Here is a 19,228-nt window from a genome sequence, read left to right as displayed (position 1 = left end):
CAAGGAAACCTTGAGTTCCAGCAAGGGACTACAAAGCATTCAGTCAAAAATCCCTCTTTCCTACAGGGATGGAATTGTTTTTGTCTTGATGGCTTATTTTAGTTAGTTTACTTTGTTTGCTACTTAGTTTAATTAGTTTTACTCCCTATTCCAGTACTTCTCACTGAAACATGAAAATATAAATCCAATATCAATTGTCACTGTCATGAAAAATCATTAAAGTTTCCTGATTTGAAGGTTATAGCTATTGTGGCAAGAATTTAGGAATTTATTTTATTAACCAAGGCCATTAAGAAAGATATCACTTCTTTTTTTTCATAAAAACATTCTTGTGGTAAAAAAAAAAAAAAAAAATCACCAAGAAACACCCAAAAAAGATACTACCTAAAAGGTACAATTTTGGCTAGATTTAAGAGATCAAATCTAATCTTGTTTTATATTTTAATATACTCTTGAATTATAAGAGCTGTTACTTATGCCCAATTATTTGTCTTGTCCTGTGGTTATCCTACGGCTGACCCCACATAAGCCCAGGAAGTGGGCAATCTCCTGTGGTTTACAGCCTCACCCCAGAATCACCTGCTTCAGCTGATTTGATGATCCTCATACTGATCACCTCAGGATCCCCTTATTCACACCCTGCAACATGTTTCACTGTGTTCAAAACTTAATGCCACATCTGGGACCCACCTGCTTCTCAGGTGCCCAATCCACATGCCTCTGCCACCACTCAGCTTCTCCTCCTGACCTTGGTTTCCCTGGATACATACCCCAGTCATCTGGGCCAGGCTTCAGCTGAATCCCTGGGTCACTTACACAGCTTGTTCCAGACCCTCAACGAGCATCTATCTTGGCATTTGTCTCCTTTCAAATACTCTTAAGAGTCCCTTGGATTAAAGACCTAAATGTATGACCAGATACTATAAAAATTCTTAGAGGAAAACACAGGCAGAACACTCGATGACATAAATCAAAGCAAGATCCTCTATGACCTACCTCCTAGAGTAATGGAAATAAAAACAAAAGTAAACAACTGGGACCTGATTAAACTTAAAAGCTTTTGAACAGCAAAGGAAACTATAAGCAAGGTGAAAAGACAACCGTCAGAATGGGAGAAAATAAAAGCAAATGAAACAATTGACAAAGGATTAATTTCTAAAATATACAAGCAGCTCGTGCAATTCAATGCCCGAAAAACAAACAACCCAATCAAAAAGTGGGAAAAAGAATTAAACAGACATTTCTGCAAAAAAGACATACAGATGGCTAACAAATACATGAAAAGATGCTCAACATTGCACAGTATTAGAGAAATGCAATTCAAAACTACTATGAGATACCACCTCACACCAGTCGGAATGGCCATCATCAAAAAGTCTACAAACAATAAATGCTGGAGAGGGTGTGGAGAAAAGGAACACTCTTGCACTGATGGTAGGAATGTAAATTGATACAGCCACTATGGAAGATGGTATGGAAATTCCTTAAGAAACTAGGATTAAAACTACCATATGACCCAGCAATCCCACTCCTAGGCAAATGCCCTGAAGAAATCAAAATTGAAAAAGACACATGCATCCCACTGTTCATTGCAGCACTATTTACCATGGAAGCAAACTAGATGTCCATGGATAGATGAATGGATAAAGAAGCTGTGGTACATATACACAATGGGATATTACTCAGCCATAAAAAGGAATGCACTTGAGTCAGTTCTGATTAGGTGGATGAACCTACAATCTATTATACAGAGTGAAGTGAGTCAGAAAGAGAAAGATAAATATTGTAGTCTAATGCATCTATACAGAATCTAGAAAAATGGTACTGAAGAATTTACTTACAGGGCAGCAATGGAGAAACAGACATAGAGAATAGACTTACAGACATGGGGAGAGGGGAGGAGAGAGTGAGATGCATGGAAAGAGTAACATGGAAACTTACATTACCATATGTAAAACAGATAGCCAACAGGAATTTTCTGTATGGCTCAGGAAATTCAAACAGGGGCTCTGTATCAACCTAGAGGGGTGGGATGGGGCGGGAGATGGGAGGGAGGTTCAAAAGGGAGGGGATATACGTATACCTATGGCTGATTCATGTTGAGGTTTGACAGAAAACAACAAAATTCTGTAAAGCAATTATCCTTCAATAAAAAAATTAATTAAAAAATAAAACAACTTGGACGTAAGGATATCAACCAGCCAATCCTAAGGAAATCAACTCTGAATGTTCACTGGAAGGACTGTTGCTGAAGCTCTAATACTTTGGCCATCTGATGCGAAGAGCTGACTCATTGAAAAAATCTCTGATGCTGGGAAAGATTGACAGCAAGAGAAGAAGTGGGGGGGGCAGAGGATGAGGTGGCTAAATAGCATCACTGACTCAATGGACATGAATTTAAGCAAAATCCAGGAGACAGTGGAGGACAAAGGAGCCTGCTGTGCTGCAGTCCCTGGGGTCATGAAGAGTAGGAGATGACTTACAGACTGAACAATAACAACAAAGCTTTTATTTTAAATCCATAACTTTAAGAAGCTTTAATATTTATATTGCTTGTGTCCTTAAAATCTGCATAAACCAATAATAATACTCTGTTAAACAGAATACGCTATCTCTATGGGTGTAAGTTGTAACACTCTCCAAGAGTGGGCTACTATGCATAGAGTTCGAGATGTGCTTCATGTCTTGCCATGCTTTATGAATCCCTTCTAATCATGCAAAACAGGCCCGCATGGCTATTAACTCCAGAGATCACAGGACACCTCTGTAAGGCATGTCAACTAAAGCTCACAGTGGGTCAGGGAAGTGACTGCTGGGAGTAAGTTTCTGCTTTGAAAACCATTTATATGAAACCAGAAATGTCTGTATGTCTCGCATACATACCCCCTTAGGATGGTTTTATGCTCATTAAAGTAAGCAAAAAGTATTTACTGAGGTGAGCTGAGCTAAATCAATGGTTTCCCTAGCAACATTCAGATCATCCATGTAAATACGTGTTACTTTAAAAACTAAATAATATGTCTATGTCTTCACTGACTTTGCTAGCATCAATGTGGCCTCAACTTTGGCTCATTTAATAACTCATTTAGTTCAGTTCAGTTCAGCTGCTCAGTCGTGTCCGACTCTTTGCGACCCCATGAATCGCAGCACACCAGGCCTCCCTGTCCATCACTAACTCCCGGAGTTCAACCAGACTCGCGTCCATCGAGTCAGTGATGCCATCTCATCCTCTGTCGTCCCCTTCTCCTCCTGCCCCCAGTCCCTCCCAGCATCAGAGTCTTTTCCAATAAGTTAACTCTTCGCATGAGGTGGACAAAGTACTGGAGTTTCAGCTTTAGCATCATTCCTTCCAAAGAAATCCCAGGGCTGATCTCCTTCAGAATGGACTGGTTGGATCTCCTGGCAGTCCAAGGGACTCTCAAGAGTCTTCTCCAACACCACAGTTCAAAAGCATCAATTCTTCGATGCTCAGCCTTCTTCACAGTCCAACTCTCACATCCATACATGACCACAGGAAAAACCATAGCCTTGACTAGACGGACCTTTGTTGGCAAAGTAATGCCTCTGCTTTTGAATATGCTATCTAGGTTGGTCATAACTTTCCTTCCAAGGAGTAAGCGTCTTTTAATTTCATGGCTGCAGTCACCATCTGCAATGATTTTGGAGCCCCCCAAAATAAAAGTCTGACACTGTTTCCACTGTTTCTCCATCTATTTCCCATGAAGTGATGGGACCGGACGCCATGATCTTTGTTTTCTGAATGTTGAGCTTTAAGCCAACTTTTTCACTCTCCACTTTCACTTTCATCAAGAGGCTTTTGAGTTCCTCTTCACTTTCTGCCATAAGGGTGGTGTCATCTGCATATCTGAGGTTACTGATACTTCTCCCGGCAATCTTGATTCCAGCTTGTGCTTCTTCCAGTCCAGCATTTCTCATGATGTACTCTGCATAGAAGTTAAATAAGCAGGGTGACAATATACAGCCTTGACGTACTCCTTTTCCTATTTGGAACCAGTCTGTTGTTTCATGTCCAGTTCTAACTGTTGCTTCCTGACCTGCATACAGATTTCTCAAGAGGCAGGTCAGGTGGTCTGGTATGCCCATCTCATTCAGAATTTTCCACAATTTATTGTGATCCACAGAGTCAAAGGTTTTGGCATAGTCAATAAAGCAGAAATAGATGTTTTTCTGGAACTCTCTTGCCTTTTCCATGATCCAGCGGATGTTGGCAATTTGATCTCTGGTTCTTCTGCCTTTTCTAAAACCAGCTTGAACATCAGGAAGTTCACAGTTCACATATTGCTGAAGCCTGGCTTGGAGAATTTTGAGCATTACTTTACTAGCGTGTGAGATGAGTGCAATTGTGCGGTAGTTTGAGCATTCTTTGGCATTGCCTTTCTTTGAGATTGGAATGAAAACTGACCTTTTCCAGTCCTGTGGCCACTGCTGAGTTTTCCAAATGTGCTGGCATATTGAGTGCAGCACTTTCACAGCGTCATCTTTCAGGATTTGAAATAGCTCAACTGGAATTCCATCACCTCCACTAGCTTTGTTCGTAGTGATGCTTTCTAAGGCCCACTTGACTTCACATTCCAGGATGTCTGGCTCTAGGTCAGTGATCACATCATCATGATTATCTGGGTCGTGAAGATCTTTTTTGTACAGTTCTTCTGTGTATTCTTGCCACCTCTTCTTAGTATCTTCTGCTTCTGTTAGGTCCATACCATTTCTGTCCTTTATCGAGCCCATCTTTGCGTGAAATGTTCCCTTGGTATCTCTAATTTTCTTGAAGACATCTCTAGTCTTTCCATTCTGTTGTTTTCCTCTATTTCTTTGCATTGATTGCTGAGGAAAGCTTTCTTATCTCTTCTTGCTATTCTTTGGAACTCTGCATTCAGATGCTTATATCTTTCCTTTTCTCCTTTGCTTTTCGCTTCTCTTCTTTTCACAGCTATTTGTAAGGCCTCCCCAGACAGCCATTTTGCTTTTTTGCATTTCTTTTCCATGGGGATGGTCTTGATCCCTGTCTCCTGTACAATGTCACAAACCTCATTCCATAGTTCATCAGGCACTCTATCTATCAGATCTAGTCCCTTAAATCTATTTCTCACTTCCACTGTATAATCATAAGGGATTTGATTTAGGTCATACCTGAACGGTCTAGTGGTTTTCCCTACTTTCTTCAATTTAAGTCTGAATTTGGTAATAAGGAGTTCATGATCTGAGCCACAGTCAGCTCCCAGTCTTGTTTTTCTATAACTCATTTAGTTATAGAATCAGTATTTGCTTCAAAGGCTACTTTCTTACTAACGAGGCAAACATGAGAAGCCCAAGGGCCCGCCTTGTCCCTTCAAGCAGCTTAGGCTCCCTCCTCCTGCCCCATCTGCTTAACTGTGAAAAGAACTGCTGGTTCCCAGCGAACAGAGGAATTCAAATCCTCATCAGCCTTGACTTGAGGAGTAGTTTCCGGAATCACTAAATCTTACAACATCTGGAACAAATCAGGTTCACTCACTGTAACAACTGGATTAAAGACAAAGACTACTTTGGGGGGCAGAGGAATTCCCCAAATTTGCGGGCTGCCCAGAGGTCTGATGTCATGGTGGGGATGGTGTGTGGTGATGGATGACCTGACCAGCAGTGGCCCGGTGCCACCCTGTGCCACACACGCTGCCCGTCAAACCCGGCCACCACACATTCAAAATGTAAACAGCGGACCTACATTTCACGGTCGCTGGCAGGCCAGACAACTCAAGACAGCCCAAGTCAGCAGGGCTACCATAGTCCCTCCATGAGTAATTCTTAACGGCCATCATTTTTCCCTGTTTCTGGCTCAAGAACCAAATAGAGGATGTAAATGGTCACAGACAATAAAGCGTATTGAAATTACAAGTCTACTTGGATTTGGAACCTTCTTCCTGTGAGGTGAGCAGTCTCAGGGACCAGAGGAAAGTGGCTCTTTCCACCTGGGTCCCCAAAGGTAGAAATAAGAATAGACACACCAGGTGCAGCACTCCGAACAACCACAAATGCCCATGCGTCCACAAAGTGGCTGCCACGGTCACCACAATGCCCAGGTCTTCTGCTTTGGACCTAAAGCGTTGGTTTTCTAGAGCTCACCTAAGCTATAAGAGACAGTCAGCTGTGTCTTTAACAAACTCAAACAAGGAATGAATGCTTCAGGGAATTTACTTCATCACCAGGGTATTATAGATGCTGGGGGATACAGGGTCAGGCAAACAGTTTCTCCAGTGGCATGTAAGTTCGGTCTCACATTAGAAAAACAGAAAAATGTAACATGATACCAGCCTTATATTAAAGTCTCAGTCCTGGATATTATAATAAAAATCTTTTGTCTATTCCACTAAGCAGAGCAAAATGTTTGTTTCTCCAACATGTATCTTTCCCCCAAATCAGGGAAAACTTCTAGAATTGGGGTTTTTAAACTGTTTTTGTGTCACCAGATGCTCTTGGCAGTCTAGTGAATTGAACAGACCCCTTCTCAAAATGTTTTTAAATGCATAAAATGAAAAAGAGAGTTACAAAGAAATCAGCTATATAAAAATACAGTGATAATTTTGTTAAAAATATGTGGTTTATGAATATGTGTTCTTTTAAAGATAACACTGAATAATAAGGTTTGGGGTGGATCATACCGATTCCACAAATTTGACATGGGGATGAATGTGAATGATACATTGAAATACCTTCAACACTGAAACCTGATATAAAAACATCAGTGATTTCTATATGTGACAGCCACAGGTCCTGCTAATATGACTCTGCTTTGTTGTCTACATTCATAATTGACTATGATGCTAAACTTCACCGTGATGCTAAATTTTACTCTGAAGTTAGTGAAAATTAAGCTGTGGCCGTTTTCCTATCTAAGTTCACAGACCCCATGAATTCTATGCACAGACCACCAAGGGATTTGCACCAGGTTAGGAACCTCTGTCCTATGGCAGGTGAGAGGGAGGGACTGACTCAGTGCTGAGGAGTCATCAGTGATGATGAAAGGTCAGGTAGAGGGAGAGATGGACAGCATGCTCAGCCTCCGATGCAGGGAGGAAAAGAAGTGCATTTCTGAAAGGTGTAGGATAAGAGACTTGTAACTGCTGTTGGTTTCCTTCACCTTAATCCTTCTGTCCTGGGACTAACCATGCTGCTGCTGCTAAGTTGCTTCAGTCGTGTCCGACTCTGTGCGACCCCATAGACGGCAGCCCACCAGGCTCCCCCGTCCCTGGGATTCTCCAGGCAAGAACACTGGAGTGGGCTGCCATTTCCTTCTCCAATGCATGAAAGTGAAAAGTAAAAGTGAAGTCACTCAGTCATGTCTGACTCTCAGTGATCCCATGGACTGCAGCCTACCAGGCTCCTCCATCCATGGAATTTTCCAGGCAAGAGTACTGGAGTGGGGTGCCATCGCCTTCTCCGGGGACTAACCATGAGCCATTTTTAAAACTGACGAACCTGGGGAGGCTGGACGGAGAGGTGCGTAAATGAGAATTTTCTCCTTCTTGGCTCAGGAAGTTAAATAGATTGTGTTCTTTCACACAAATGATAATTTTCTCCAAGGGAAAAAAAAATATGAAAACTTAAAAAAACCTTTTCTTTTTTCTTGAAGGAATACAATTTCGGACTGAAACAATGGCATTCACCTCTTGTTCAAATCTCATTATCACAGAAAACACTCTTAAAAAAGAGCCAGTGCTCCTAGGGAAAAAGGCTGCTCACACCACCTGAATATCATGCATCTTTCATGCCCTGAGGACTGTATCTGCCCTTGGCTCCCACTGGGAGGGTATTTTGCAGTGAAAGCCATCTCTCACAGGGGGCCCCTCTCCTTTATCCCAGTGTCTGGATCGTTCTCTTTAAAAACAAAGTCCTGGGGAAGAAACAACCAGAAGTAATCCTAAAACACACAAAGTCCCACTCACCCCCTGCGGGGACCTTCTATCCATCACCCCACAGGCTTGGTTTTTAAAAATTCAGAAACCCTCCAATTCCAAGAAGGCAGATAAAAGCCCACCAGCAACTGTTTTCCCCTGCTCATATCTGATAAACATTGAATTTGGCTTCCTTTTGAAACCCACAGTTCTGAAAAGGATTGAGACTTCTGGCCAGATCTAAGAAGGAACAAACTGTGAGGTGTGAGTTCTCCAGCATCTTAGGTGGGGTTCTCTGGCAGCAAGAATTCAGGTTATTGTGGGGGATGCCATGGGAAGCAAGTGGTCTTGGGTAGAGTCTAGCCATGACCCTTATTCACGGGGGGCTCTGGAGCACAAAACACAGCCTAGAAACACCTGTACCTGTACTTGAGGCAAGAGGCTGGCTTTTTGTACCCTAAATCAGCCAGTCAATGGCTAGGGTTGCCCAGGGTGGGTGTAACCTCCCAGGCAAGGTGACTTCCATGAAGCAAGGGCCCTTCTCCAGATCAGAGGAGGGGCAGCTGTGAGCCCTTGGCAGCCAACACTTAATGGCAGCTGGGAACAGGGCACTGGCACTCTTAAAGGGGTTTGTGACAGCCTTTTCCCAGCCTTGTCATTTTTGGGTCAAAATAACCTGGAATGGGGTCAAGGAGAAAGACTCATAAAATCTAGAAGGTCTTTACCTGTAATGTATGGGCAGCTCATGATCTACCCAAGCGTGTCTGTCGCCTTGGCTCTGGAGGGAGGTTACTCTTAGGAAGAAAGCTAAAGTGGCCTTTGTCTTCCTTCTGCCAAGAGAAGCAGGGTCACTTTCTGATTCGCCGAAGGTTGTATCAGGTGGCTCAGAACAAACTTGTGTGCATGCTCAGTCACTCAGTCGGACCCAACGAACACTGGAGAGATGTTAATAAGAGGGCGTGTGCAAGAAAATATGTGCAGGGGTAGGTTTACTTCAGAAAACAAAACAACTGTGCATCTTCGGAATTTGCTTTTCTTCCAGTAGCTAAGTCTGCCCCGGGATGGGTGAGTCTAGTGTGTGTGGCAAGAGACCAAGAGCACAGTCACACAGAATAAGCTGTAAAATCTTAGGAAAAAAAAAAGGCACATGGCTCCCCGTTCACTCTTGATCTGACAGAAGTGAGGAATCCAGCTGCTACATTCTTCTGATAAATCTTTTTCTTAGGTTGAGTGTCCAGTGAGAAGGAAAATGACAGCCATATGATTTTGGCCCTGCTGGAAAGATGCTTATACATAAAACCTCTGATGGTTGGCCCTATTTGGAAGCCAAGGAAAATATTAGCAAAACTAAAAATAATTAAAAAATAAAAAATAATATTTTATTAGGTACCCCTGCGAGACAGGTCCAGCCTTCCCAGGTGGCTGGAGAGGGAGCTATGAGCCTGGTCCCAGCCTCTTCTATGGTTGCCATGGTTACCCCTCAGCTCTGTCTTCAAGGCTCCTCTATGGATTCCCCATCCTCTTACCATCCAGATGGAAAATCTCAGTCAGTGTCTGCTCAGCAGGGGGAGGGCTGTCCCTGAAACCCGATAGTCGTTGGAATGGATCGCTGCTGCTTAAGTGTGGTAGGGCCTCACACCAAAGCTGGTCCACTCTTTAGGAAGCTACAAATCAGATCCTCCTGGAGATAAGAAGGCATTTCCCACCTGGTTAGCAGCATGTCACTCTGAGAGCAAGAGACAGGCCAGGTTCCCCAAGCTGCCACGGCTATTTAAAGTCAGAGGCCATAGAACACTGGTCTTGGCCTCAGGAACCTCCCAATGGGGTTTTTTTTTCTTCTCTTGCTACTCCATTGAACTTTCTTTCTAACCCCAGAAAAGTGACTCAAATCCCTGCCCACCAGCTTCTTGTTCTGCTGCTGAAATACTATTCTATCCATGAGAATCACTAACCACAAATAAACAGCAAGCTGGGCTTGTTTCCACCCTGTCCGAGTTACTTTGTAGGACAGTGGAGTTGCCAGCCGTCTGTGCTTCTCCTGAGTCGGGCTGCAGCCAGGGCTGCAAAACTGCGCAGCTGTGTGGCCTAGCTCCACCCAGGTCCCTCCCGGATAACAGACCGGGCAGAGGTCAGATCCTCTCTGCACAACATGTGCTGCGGACACTTCCCTCACCTGCCGTTTCTGCTGTCCTCAGGAAAATGGGGGACAGAGCTCCCAGCCCTGTACTTGACTTATGGGTATTCCCTACAGCCAAATTCCCTTCACCAGGTGGGCAAAGCGTGGTGATGCTTGGGAGAGAAGGGACAACAGGCTAAGATGCAGACAAACACAACAAGAAACCAAGTTACCACGGTAACAAAGAGTCAGGAGTGTGGAAACGTGGAAAGAAAGCATTGCCAGGAAGATAGTGGAGAGAAGCTTTGGTGTAAAAAGGTGGTTTTTGATCCTCTCCCTGGAAATTTCCAGAATGAATTCATCAACTGAGATTCTTTGAGAAAGTGGGTACAACAGATATCATCCATGCCCCTATCACCCCCATGAGACTTTTTCAAATGTTCCTGCTGATTTCCAGGTGCCAGGGTCTGAACCTTTCTGGATGAGAACACGGCTGCTGTCTGTCACAGGCTAGAAGGGCCCACCCAAGCCTAGAGAAGCTTTTAACCAACGACTCTCCTTAGCTGATGTACAAACAACCCATCCCCTTTACCCCTCAGAGGCAATCATTTTAAGCTGTGCATTTCCTATCATTCCCCAGTGTTTCCCTGTAGGATGAAGATCCAATATCCCCTGTGCCACCTTGGTATGATGGGCTAACTGATAGCCTCTTTATTCACATCCTTTGTCTTCTGACACACAGATCCTCCCATCAGGAAGCAGAGTTTATTTCCCCATCCCTTGAATCTGGCTGGCCCTGTGTGTGACTTTGCTTCAGCTAACAGAATGTGGCAAAAAGTGAGAACAGATCAGTTTTGTGACAGGCCTCATGAAATCTTGTGGACTGCGTTCTAGTTTTTGGACCCCTTCCCTGCCCCCAACAGCAACACCTAGCCAACCTGAAGTTGGCTACAGGTCCAAATGGAAGCTCATGAGACCAGAAGACCCAAACAGCTGAGTCACAGAATCTGGAGCTGAATAAATGGTGTTTTTTCCCAAGGCATGAAGTTTGGGGTGATTTGTTACACAGCAATAACTAACTGATACACTGGTATATAGTGCACCCTTAATAGTAGGCTTCCCTCTAAGTTTCTTTACTCCTTTACTTTTGTTCCCTGCACTTCTCAAATTATTTACACCCAAATCCTTGCCTGAGGGTCCGCTTCAGAGAGGACTCAAACTCACATAGGGTGGAGGGCCTCTTTCCTTGTGTTTCCAGGGAATTCCCTCATGTTCTCATGATTATAACAACCACAGTGAATTACAATTATTGTTTTCATGTGTGTTTCCCCTTCTAGATCAAGAGCATCATGATGCAGTAGTTTATATTCGTTTCCACCAAGCCTGGTATATCCATGATAAGTACTCCATTGATATTTGCCATGTAGGTGAAGGTATCAGCAGTTTATCACTTCTCATCAGGTGAGTAGACGTTTTCTGCAAAAGTACTGCACCCTTCACTACCTCTTCCAGTGTGTGAATGTGTCTCTTTGTTTGCCTTACTCTGTTCGTCGCCTTCCTAGCGGGTTACATCTCGCCCTTTGCCTAGGTAACTATAACAGAAGGACCACCCACAAGCCTATTCATCTTGATGTGATCCTGAAATGTGGGGGAGACACCTACTGCCTCCTCAGAGAACCCCTATCAGAGGAGGGAGAAGAGAAGAGTGCAGATGAGGAATCCTTAAATTCTCATTCAAAAGAGAGCATTTCACCTTTCTTTCAAGAACATACCACTGAAAAAAACCATTCCTGTTTCCAGAGATTCCAGAAACAGCCACTACAAAAGCCAGCTGCTCTCAATCAACAAACTTCTTCTGCACTTTTTTGGTCCCACAACTTGGGCAGACGGTGAAGGGAAAAAAATATTGAATCACAAGGCTAATATTCTGGCAAGGGCAAAAGTTTTCCAGGATTCTGATCAGTCCTATTCATCTTCCTTTACAAAGTAGTAACAATAATGAGAGAAAAATCCAGCCTACACATATTATGAATATCCTGACTTGAGGCTTAAACCATCATTTGGACCCAGCAGAACTGGTGTCTGTGGTCTCTGGGGAGAAAAGCTTTTGAACAGCACCTCACATGTCAGACATCACGGGGGGAGCATGACTGGATGGATAGGAGGGATCTTTGAGGATGCTTTTTTTTTCACCCATCCACCTCCTTTCTGATTGGGGCTTTCTACACAAAGGAAGCTTTATTCCCAGCTCCCCAGTTTTGGTCCTTCTTGTCCAGAATCAGCTGATTATGACACCCAACAGCAACTGAGGCCAGTGCACAGGAAGAGAGCAGGATGCAGAATTGGACATTTCCAGCTTTGATCACCTCCACCCTGACCACTGTGAGCCCTTGAATAAGTAACCTGCCTCCCCAAGCCTCTGCATCCTCCCCACCAAAAAAGAGTGTAATAATATTTACTTCTCATTGTCACTGACCAGATTAAATGAAACAATAATGATAGCTCTCATTGACTGAGTGTCTGCTATAATGCCAAGCTTTCAGAAGCAATTAAATATGTTTTAGCTCACTAACTACTCAAAACAACTTTGCAAGATGGTGCTATTATACTCCCATTTTACAGATTAGAAAACAGAGGCACAGAGGTGTGAAGCAACTTTCCCGAGGTTGTGTAGCTGGTAAGATACTACAGAGGACACTATAGGGAAGCTAGTGCATGGTAGGAACACAATAAACAGGAGTGTCTTCCCCTTCATATAAGAAGACAATGCTACTTCTACCCTATGCTATGCAGTTGATGTTTCTGGTCTTTTTGCCATTTTAAAAAAGGTAAACAATTTACTTCAAACTCTAAATGGCCACCCCATCCTTCACTATGATCCTGGGTATATTGATCCTCCTCTTGAAGACTGGTTTTCCATGGACATGAAAATGCTCATGAAAACCTGAGATACCCATGAAAATCTCCCAGCCAAGGGTTTAGGGAAATGCACTTGGTCCCCCATCTCCACCAAGATAATTGCATTACTAAGGCTACAGTAATGCAGATGGTGACTGCAGCCATGAAATTAAAAGACGCTTACTCCTTGGAAGGAAAGTTATGACCAACCTAGATAGCATATTCAAAAGCAGAGACATTACTTTGCCAACAAAGGTCCGTCTAGTCAAGGCTATGGTTTTTCCTGTGGTCATGTATGGATGTGAGAGTTGGACTGTGAAGAAGGCTGAGTGCCGAAGAATTGATGCTTTTGAACTCTGGTGTTGGAGAAGACTCTTGAGAGTCCCTTGGACTGCAAGGAGATCCAACCAGTCCATTCTGAAGGAGATCAGCCCTGGGATTTCTTTGGAAGGAATGATGCTAAAGCTGAAACTCCAGTACTTTGGCCACCTCATGCGAAGAGTTGACTCATTGGAAAAGACTCTGATGCTGGGAGGGATTGGGGGCAGGAGGAGAAGGGGACGACAGAGGATGAGATGGCTGGATGGCATCACTGACTCGATGGATATGAGTCTGAGTGAACTCCGGGAATTGGTGATGGACAGGGAGGCCTGGCGTGCTGCGATTCATGGGGTCGCAAAGAGTTAGACACGACTGAGCGACTGAACTGAACTGAACTGAAGGCTACAGTCAGTCATAGGACCATTATATGTGGTCACGAGATGGTTCTTCCAACTTCATAAATATTCTCATTGTGCCTTTTTACTTCCCTTGAGAGTTCTTTCATTATAGGAGTTGCCTAGCTGGAAGGCACTGACATTTCCACTGGTCTCATATGGGATACATAAAAAAAAAGTTCTTTTAACTTAGCTGCCATAGTGTATATTTCTCTCTTCTTTACCTTAATCACATGTGATATACTCTTATGTACTATAAGTATTCAGACAAAAGAAATGAAACACAGTTGCATCACTTTACAAATGGAATTTTCAGTCCTATTTGAAGAAATTAAACAGCTTCCTCCTTATGCCTGGACATTTTGGAAGTGGCGTGTTTTAGAACAAGGCTCAAGACCATTAAAGATTGTAGACTTAATTGAAGAGTTGAATCGTTTTAAGAGACAACAGGCCTGCCAGAATTCATGCTCTCTGGAGAGAAAAATAAAAACATCCATGAGTCCCGGTTACAGATTGCATTTCCTGGCTTGATCCCTGACCACTCAGGGTGACCCAATCACTCCCAGATGTCTTTCTCTTTTTTCAAAACAAAGACTCCTCAGTCTACGGGTTTTTGGCTGCTTCCCACAACACCTTGCACTGTGCTGCCTACCTAGTCATCAGAGGAACTTTTCTCTGTTATCCCTTGGTTTCAACCTTATAATACAGTGGATCACAGCTAACAGGAGAGCTAGGCTCTAAAGACAGCACAAAGGCAAAAATTTTTGTTGAAACTGGCCCCTGGAAACCCTTGGGGAGGCACCATGATGGAGATAAACATCTCTCATAAGCCTAACCCTGTCTAGGTGCTCCTGCACTGAGACCAAAGTGATGTCCAGGGACCTGAGCCAGGATGACTGAGATGATGGGAGAGTTGTTGTTGTTCAGTCACTAAGTTGTGTCTGACTCTTTGTGACTCTCTGAACTGCAGCATCCCAGGCTCCCCCGTCCTTCAATATCTCCTGGAGTTTGCTCAAATTCAGGTCCACTGAATCGGTGATGCTATCTAACTGTCTCATCCTTGGCTGCCCTCTTCTCTTTCTGCCTTCAATCTTTCCCAGCATCAGAGTCTTTTCCAATGAGTCGGCTCTTCGCACGGGAGAGTAGCTGACTCAAAAGTCAAGCTGGACACACTTTCTCTCAGTGGAACAGAGAACCCAATGACCCACAGGCCCTCAATCCCCTTGCCCTTGCCCCTTTCTCTGCCCCTATCCCTCTCTCCCACCACTTTGGTGTGCCCACCTGCATTCCTATTAGGCTAAATGCAGTTATGCTACTATTCTGCTATACCCCCACTGGCTGCAGGACGAAGCCTAAACTCATAGGTGTGTCACAATCTGCTGCTTCTCTCTCTTTCTCTCTCTTACATCTTCCTGTGTCCTCCTGACCCATGTTCAGGCCACAAACACCTTTATCACAACCATTTTTGCGGCAAATATTTTTCTGCCAGATAACTAACTTGTCACAAGGCAATTTTTCCATAAAAGATAAAAGAATTGGTTGATTTACATCACATAAACCTTAGCACTTATACTGCTCTATAAAGTGACAAGGATACAGGCAGTCTTAATGTGGTAGACGATAACAACTATATAAATTGACTTGATAGGAAACATGGTGATAAAACTTACTGGAAGTATGAAACAAGAAAGGGTAAAGCTGGACTGCACATTATACTAGAAATGAAAACGTATCGATTTGCAAATCTTCGATGATTTGAAGGCACAGAGTTGAACCCACATTCCCCATAGAACTTTGGAACGTCTATCATCGAACATGTGACAAGATGCCAGGAACACACGTGTAGAGGCTTTCACAACACAATACAAAGCTCAGTTACAAATGTGCATCTGAGTATTTGGAAACTGAAGCCTCTCTAAATGGAGAAAGAAACCTTAACAGAAAAGAAAAAGTGCAATGCTGAACAGGAAAATGAATACATTTTAAATGTATTCAAATATTATGTATTTTGCAATAGTCTTTTAATTTTCATTATTCATTTTCAATGTTCCACTATGTCCTATTTAATGATGCTCTTACTTTTTCTCTTTTACAGGAGAATTGCCTTACAATCAATTAGTTACATGGTGAAAACATTTGCAGCAAAAATGCTTGTAGCAAAGATGTTTACAGCAGAGGAGCTCATGCCAAAAATATCTCCTGACCACCTCCTTCACCCCAGATGCCTGCAGATCTGCATGGCAAGTCTGCCTTCCAGCCTCTGTGCCTCTGCTCATCTTTTCCCTCTGCTCAGGACGCCTGGAGGCATTCCCCTTGATTCCTTCTCTTGGAAGCTGCTCCAGGGCTCCATGATGACCCATCTATCCCTCTCCCGGCACCAACCAGGCACTGACGGCACCCAGCTGTCCTCCCCCACCCACACTGGGCACCCTGGGAGAGCAGGGCCCATATTTCTTCCCTGATTTGAACAATGAAGGAATGTACACCCCATCCCAGGCAATAACAAATCAATAACGATAACCAAATCAGCTCACTTCTAATTCAAGCCACCGAGTCTTTGTCAACCAAATTCAGACCTTGGCTTCCATACGCAGTTTACTAACTGTACCTTCTCTCTCTCTGTGCCTGGTTCTGCACAAAGATCTGGTGAAATTCAAAGTAACTGAAACCCTAGGCTTGGTTTTGTATCTCTACTTATCCAATTACCAGTTAATGTTTCTCTGATGGCTCCCTTGGGGGCAACTATGGGCCCAAGAGTATAATGAAGGTTTGTTTAATGGGGGATCCAGCCAAAAGGCTATTTTGAGAGTCCAAGGGGCCTCTTGGGAAATAACTCATTTGAGGGAGAGGCTCAGCGATTTGGTCCAAAGATATTGCTTCGGAGATTTGAAAAATCTCCTCCCCCGATCTCTAGGTCTCGTGTATGAGTTGTAGAAAGATGGAACTACAAGAAAGGCTGAAATAGTACCCAAAACTATAAGGTACCAGGAAAGCAACAGGGCGATCCTGCTCTTTATGTAGCAGAATAGATTGCATTATGGTTCCAATTTTTCACCCCTCTCTAAATTTGTCTCCTTTGCTATGTGACTGTAGTTCTTACTGAAAAGGCAAAGCATAGCTTCTAGTCCCTTGATTTTGTGTTTGGGCACATGACTTGCTGTGACCATTAGAATAAGGCGGAAGTTAAGAATACACCAGTTGTAAGCCTATGCCTTGAGAGTTATTGCATGTTTCTGCTTGCCCTTTTATACTGGTGCCATGCCATGAGAAGAATACACTGGGTCTAGGCCATTGGTTCCAGCAGGATGGTAAAAGACACATGAAGTAGAGCTGAACTGAGTCACTTGAGCCTAGTGGAGATCCACCTCCCCTCTGTTGAACCCCAGATTCATAAGCAAGTCAACCAGGATGCAGCTGAATCAAGGCAAGACCAGCCAACCCTCAGTCGACCAACAGATCCAGGAGAAAAAAAATGATTTTAAGCCACTGAGTTTTGACTGGTTTGTTACACAGTACTTTTCTGTGGTTCTATCTAGCTGATATATACGGGAGTCTGGGCCCTGGCCAACCACACCAGTTGTTCTAGTATTATTGGTAACTGGGCCCAGAGAGCAGATCCAATTCTGACCAATACTCTTGGGAGGCCAGGGTTGGGCAACAGAGCCAGCTTTAACGATAATGACCACGAGCCTTGGGTTTTACTTCTTCACATATGAAGAGCACAATGTAACAGAGATGGATTTGACCATGCACTGACAGGGAGCAAAAACATCAGAACTTTTCTAGTATTTAACCTGAGAGCAAGTGAATATTTTCCTACCCCATGAAGTTTTCAGTGATCTAAAATAAATGTCCACTATATATAATCTGCCTCAAATTAAAAAACAAATCCATATATTTTTGTTTCATGTTCCTTTTCCCCTAAAATACTTTTTGGAAGACTTTTCTAAAACTAAAAGTTGTGATCTAATAACTTATGAACCTTCCTTAGAATTGGTTTCTCTCATAGGTTCCAGAAGGTCCTTCTTACTAACGTTAAAAAGATTCCAATATCCACTTATCAGATTGAAATAATTTTCTAAGCTTGGCAAAACATGTACTACTTTAATGTACTACACTAAGTTCTAAGTAAAAGTAATGTCAATTAATATTTAAGAGATTTGGAGGAGTGTGTGTGTGTGTGTGTGTGTGTGTGTGTGTGTGTGTGTGTGTTTGGGGAGGTGGTTTACACCTTTCCCCTGATAAATGCAAGCAAATGAAGAATTATCTTAGTATTACTTTCCTTTGATGAATTGTAGATTATTTGTCAACAGAAGTAAAAGTGTCTAGTGCAGTTACTGGTTCATGAGGGATATTTCTTTCACTCCCCCCAAAGTTAACTCTCACAGTTGAGGCATACAGTATGGATTTCAGAGGATACCTATCAACACCAATGACTATTGTTGAGAAATGGTAATAATTAGTACGGAAGTTAAAACTCTCTGAGAATGAATTGTCTCAAAAGGAACCCATCCTCTGATGTGGCTAAATGACTCAGGACAAGCGTCTTCATCCTAAAAGATGACCAAAATAAAAGGCTGACAGAGAGAAAACAGGAAGGCCTTTACAGAAGGTTCACCTTTAGCAGGGGGCTCACGTCCTGTGGAAGGAAGCCCTGCTCCAGGAGAGAGGCCATCTGTCCCCTCATCAGGACAGCTGCCCCTCTCCTCCACCCCCTCCTGTCACAGAACCATTACTTATTGTTAAAGCAGACGCTTTAAGTGAGAAAAATAAAAAGAACCTTTATATAGTAATAAATTGGATCATATGGGTTGTCTCAAACAGTTAAATATTGGCCATTTCATATGGTTCAACTTAATACAATGATTAAACCTAAAATATACGTCCCAACATACACATATCAAAAATACTCAGGAAAATTAGACACATAAAAATCCAAGTGTGAGATTTCTGAGACTATAAACAAAACCAAACCCAAACCATCCCCCCTCCAAAAAAATAGCTGTTGTTAAAATTACAGTATAATATATGTTTTCTTATACTACAACTATTCATTTTAAACCCACCAACTGCATTTACCCTCTTCAGTGGGGAACTTTGCACATATAGACTTTGAGCCTGGAGCCAGAACTTCTTAGAACAAGGTGGGGAAGGGTGCACCAGCTCACCTGGAGAGTAACAGGTGACCCTGCAGCTGCAGGTCGGCGGCACAGTCCTCAGATCGGCAATTCCTTTCAAACACGGTCTGTGAGGGAGACACGAGAGGAAGGGTGGAACTGGAGTTAGCGGCAAATGCGTAAATAACAACCAATTACTTCCTTCCACATCAGCAGGAATTCTTCCCGTGAGCCTGTAACCAAACACACGTCTGTGTGCCCAGACGGGCACTGGCACTGAGCCCATACAGTACTGAAATATTGGAGTTTGGAGCAGAGAAAGGCTTAATACAGAGCCAAGCAAGGAGACAGGTGGCTCACGCCTTAAAATCTCTTGAGATCCCCAAAAGTTCTCAGCAAAGCTGTTTTAGTGGAAAGGTGAAGGGGGGTGAGGTTAGCTGTCACAAACTTCTTCCTGAGGTCAGCTCACCATGTTCTCATAAACCTCCACGC

General features: G+C 43.3%; 1 protein-coding gene across 1 annotated transcript in view; it reads right to left on the bottom strand.

Moving 5' to 3' along the window:
- The window catches only part of ITGA9 (integrin subunit alpha 9), a 360,880-nt gene that overhangs the window by 152,064 nt on the left and 189,588 nt on the right, over nucleotides 1-19,228 (bottom strand). The window contains exon 17 of the mRNA XM_055558670.1: nucleotides 18,788-18,864. Coding sequence (XP_055414645.1) covers nucleotides 18,788-18,864 — 77 coding nt within the window. The remainder of the gene's footprint in view (nucleotides 1-18,787; nucleotides 18,865-19,228) is intronic.

This window comes from Bubalus kerabau, chromosome 20 (genome assembly GCF_029407905.1).
Source record: "Bubalus kerabau isolate K-KA32 ecotype Philippines breed swamp buffalo chromosome 20, PCC_UOA_SB_1v2, whole genome shotgun sequence".
Taxonomy (NCBI): domain Eukaryota; kingdom Metazoa; phylum Chordata; class Mammalia; order Artiodactyla; family Bovidae; genus Bubalus; species Bubalus kerabau.
This window is presented reverse-complemented; position numbering and strand designations above follow the sequence as displayed.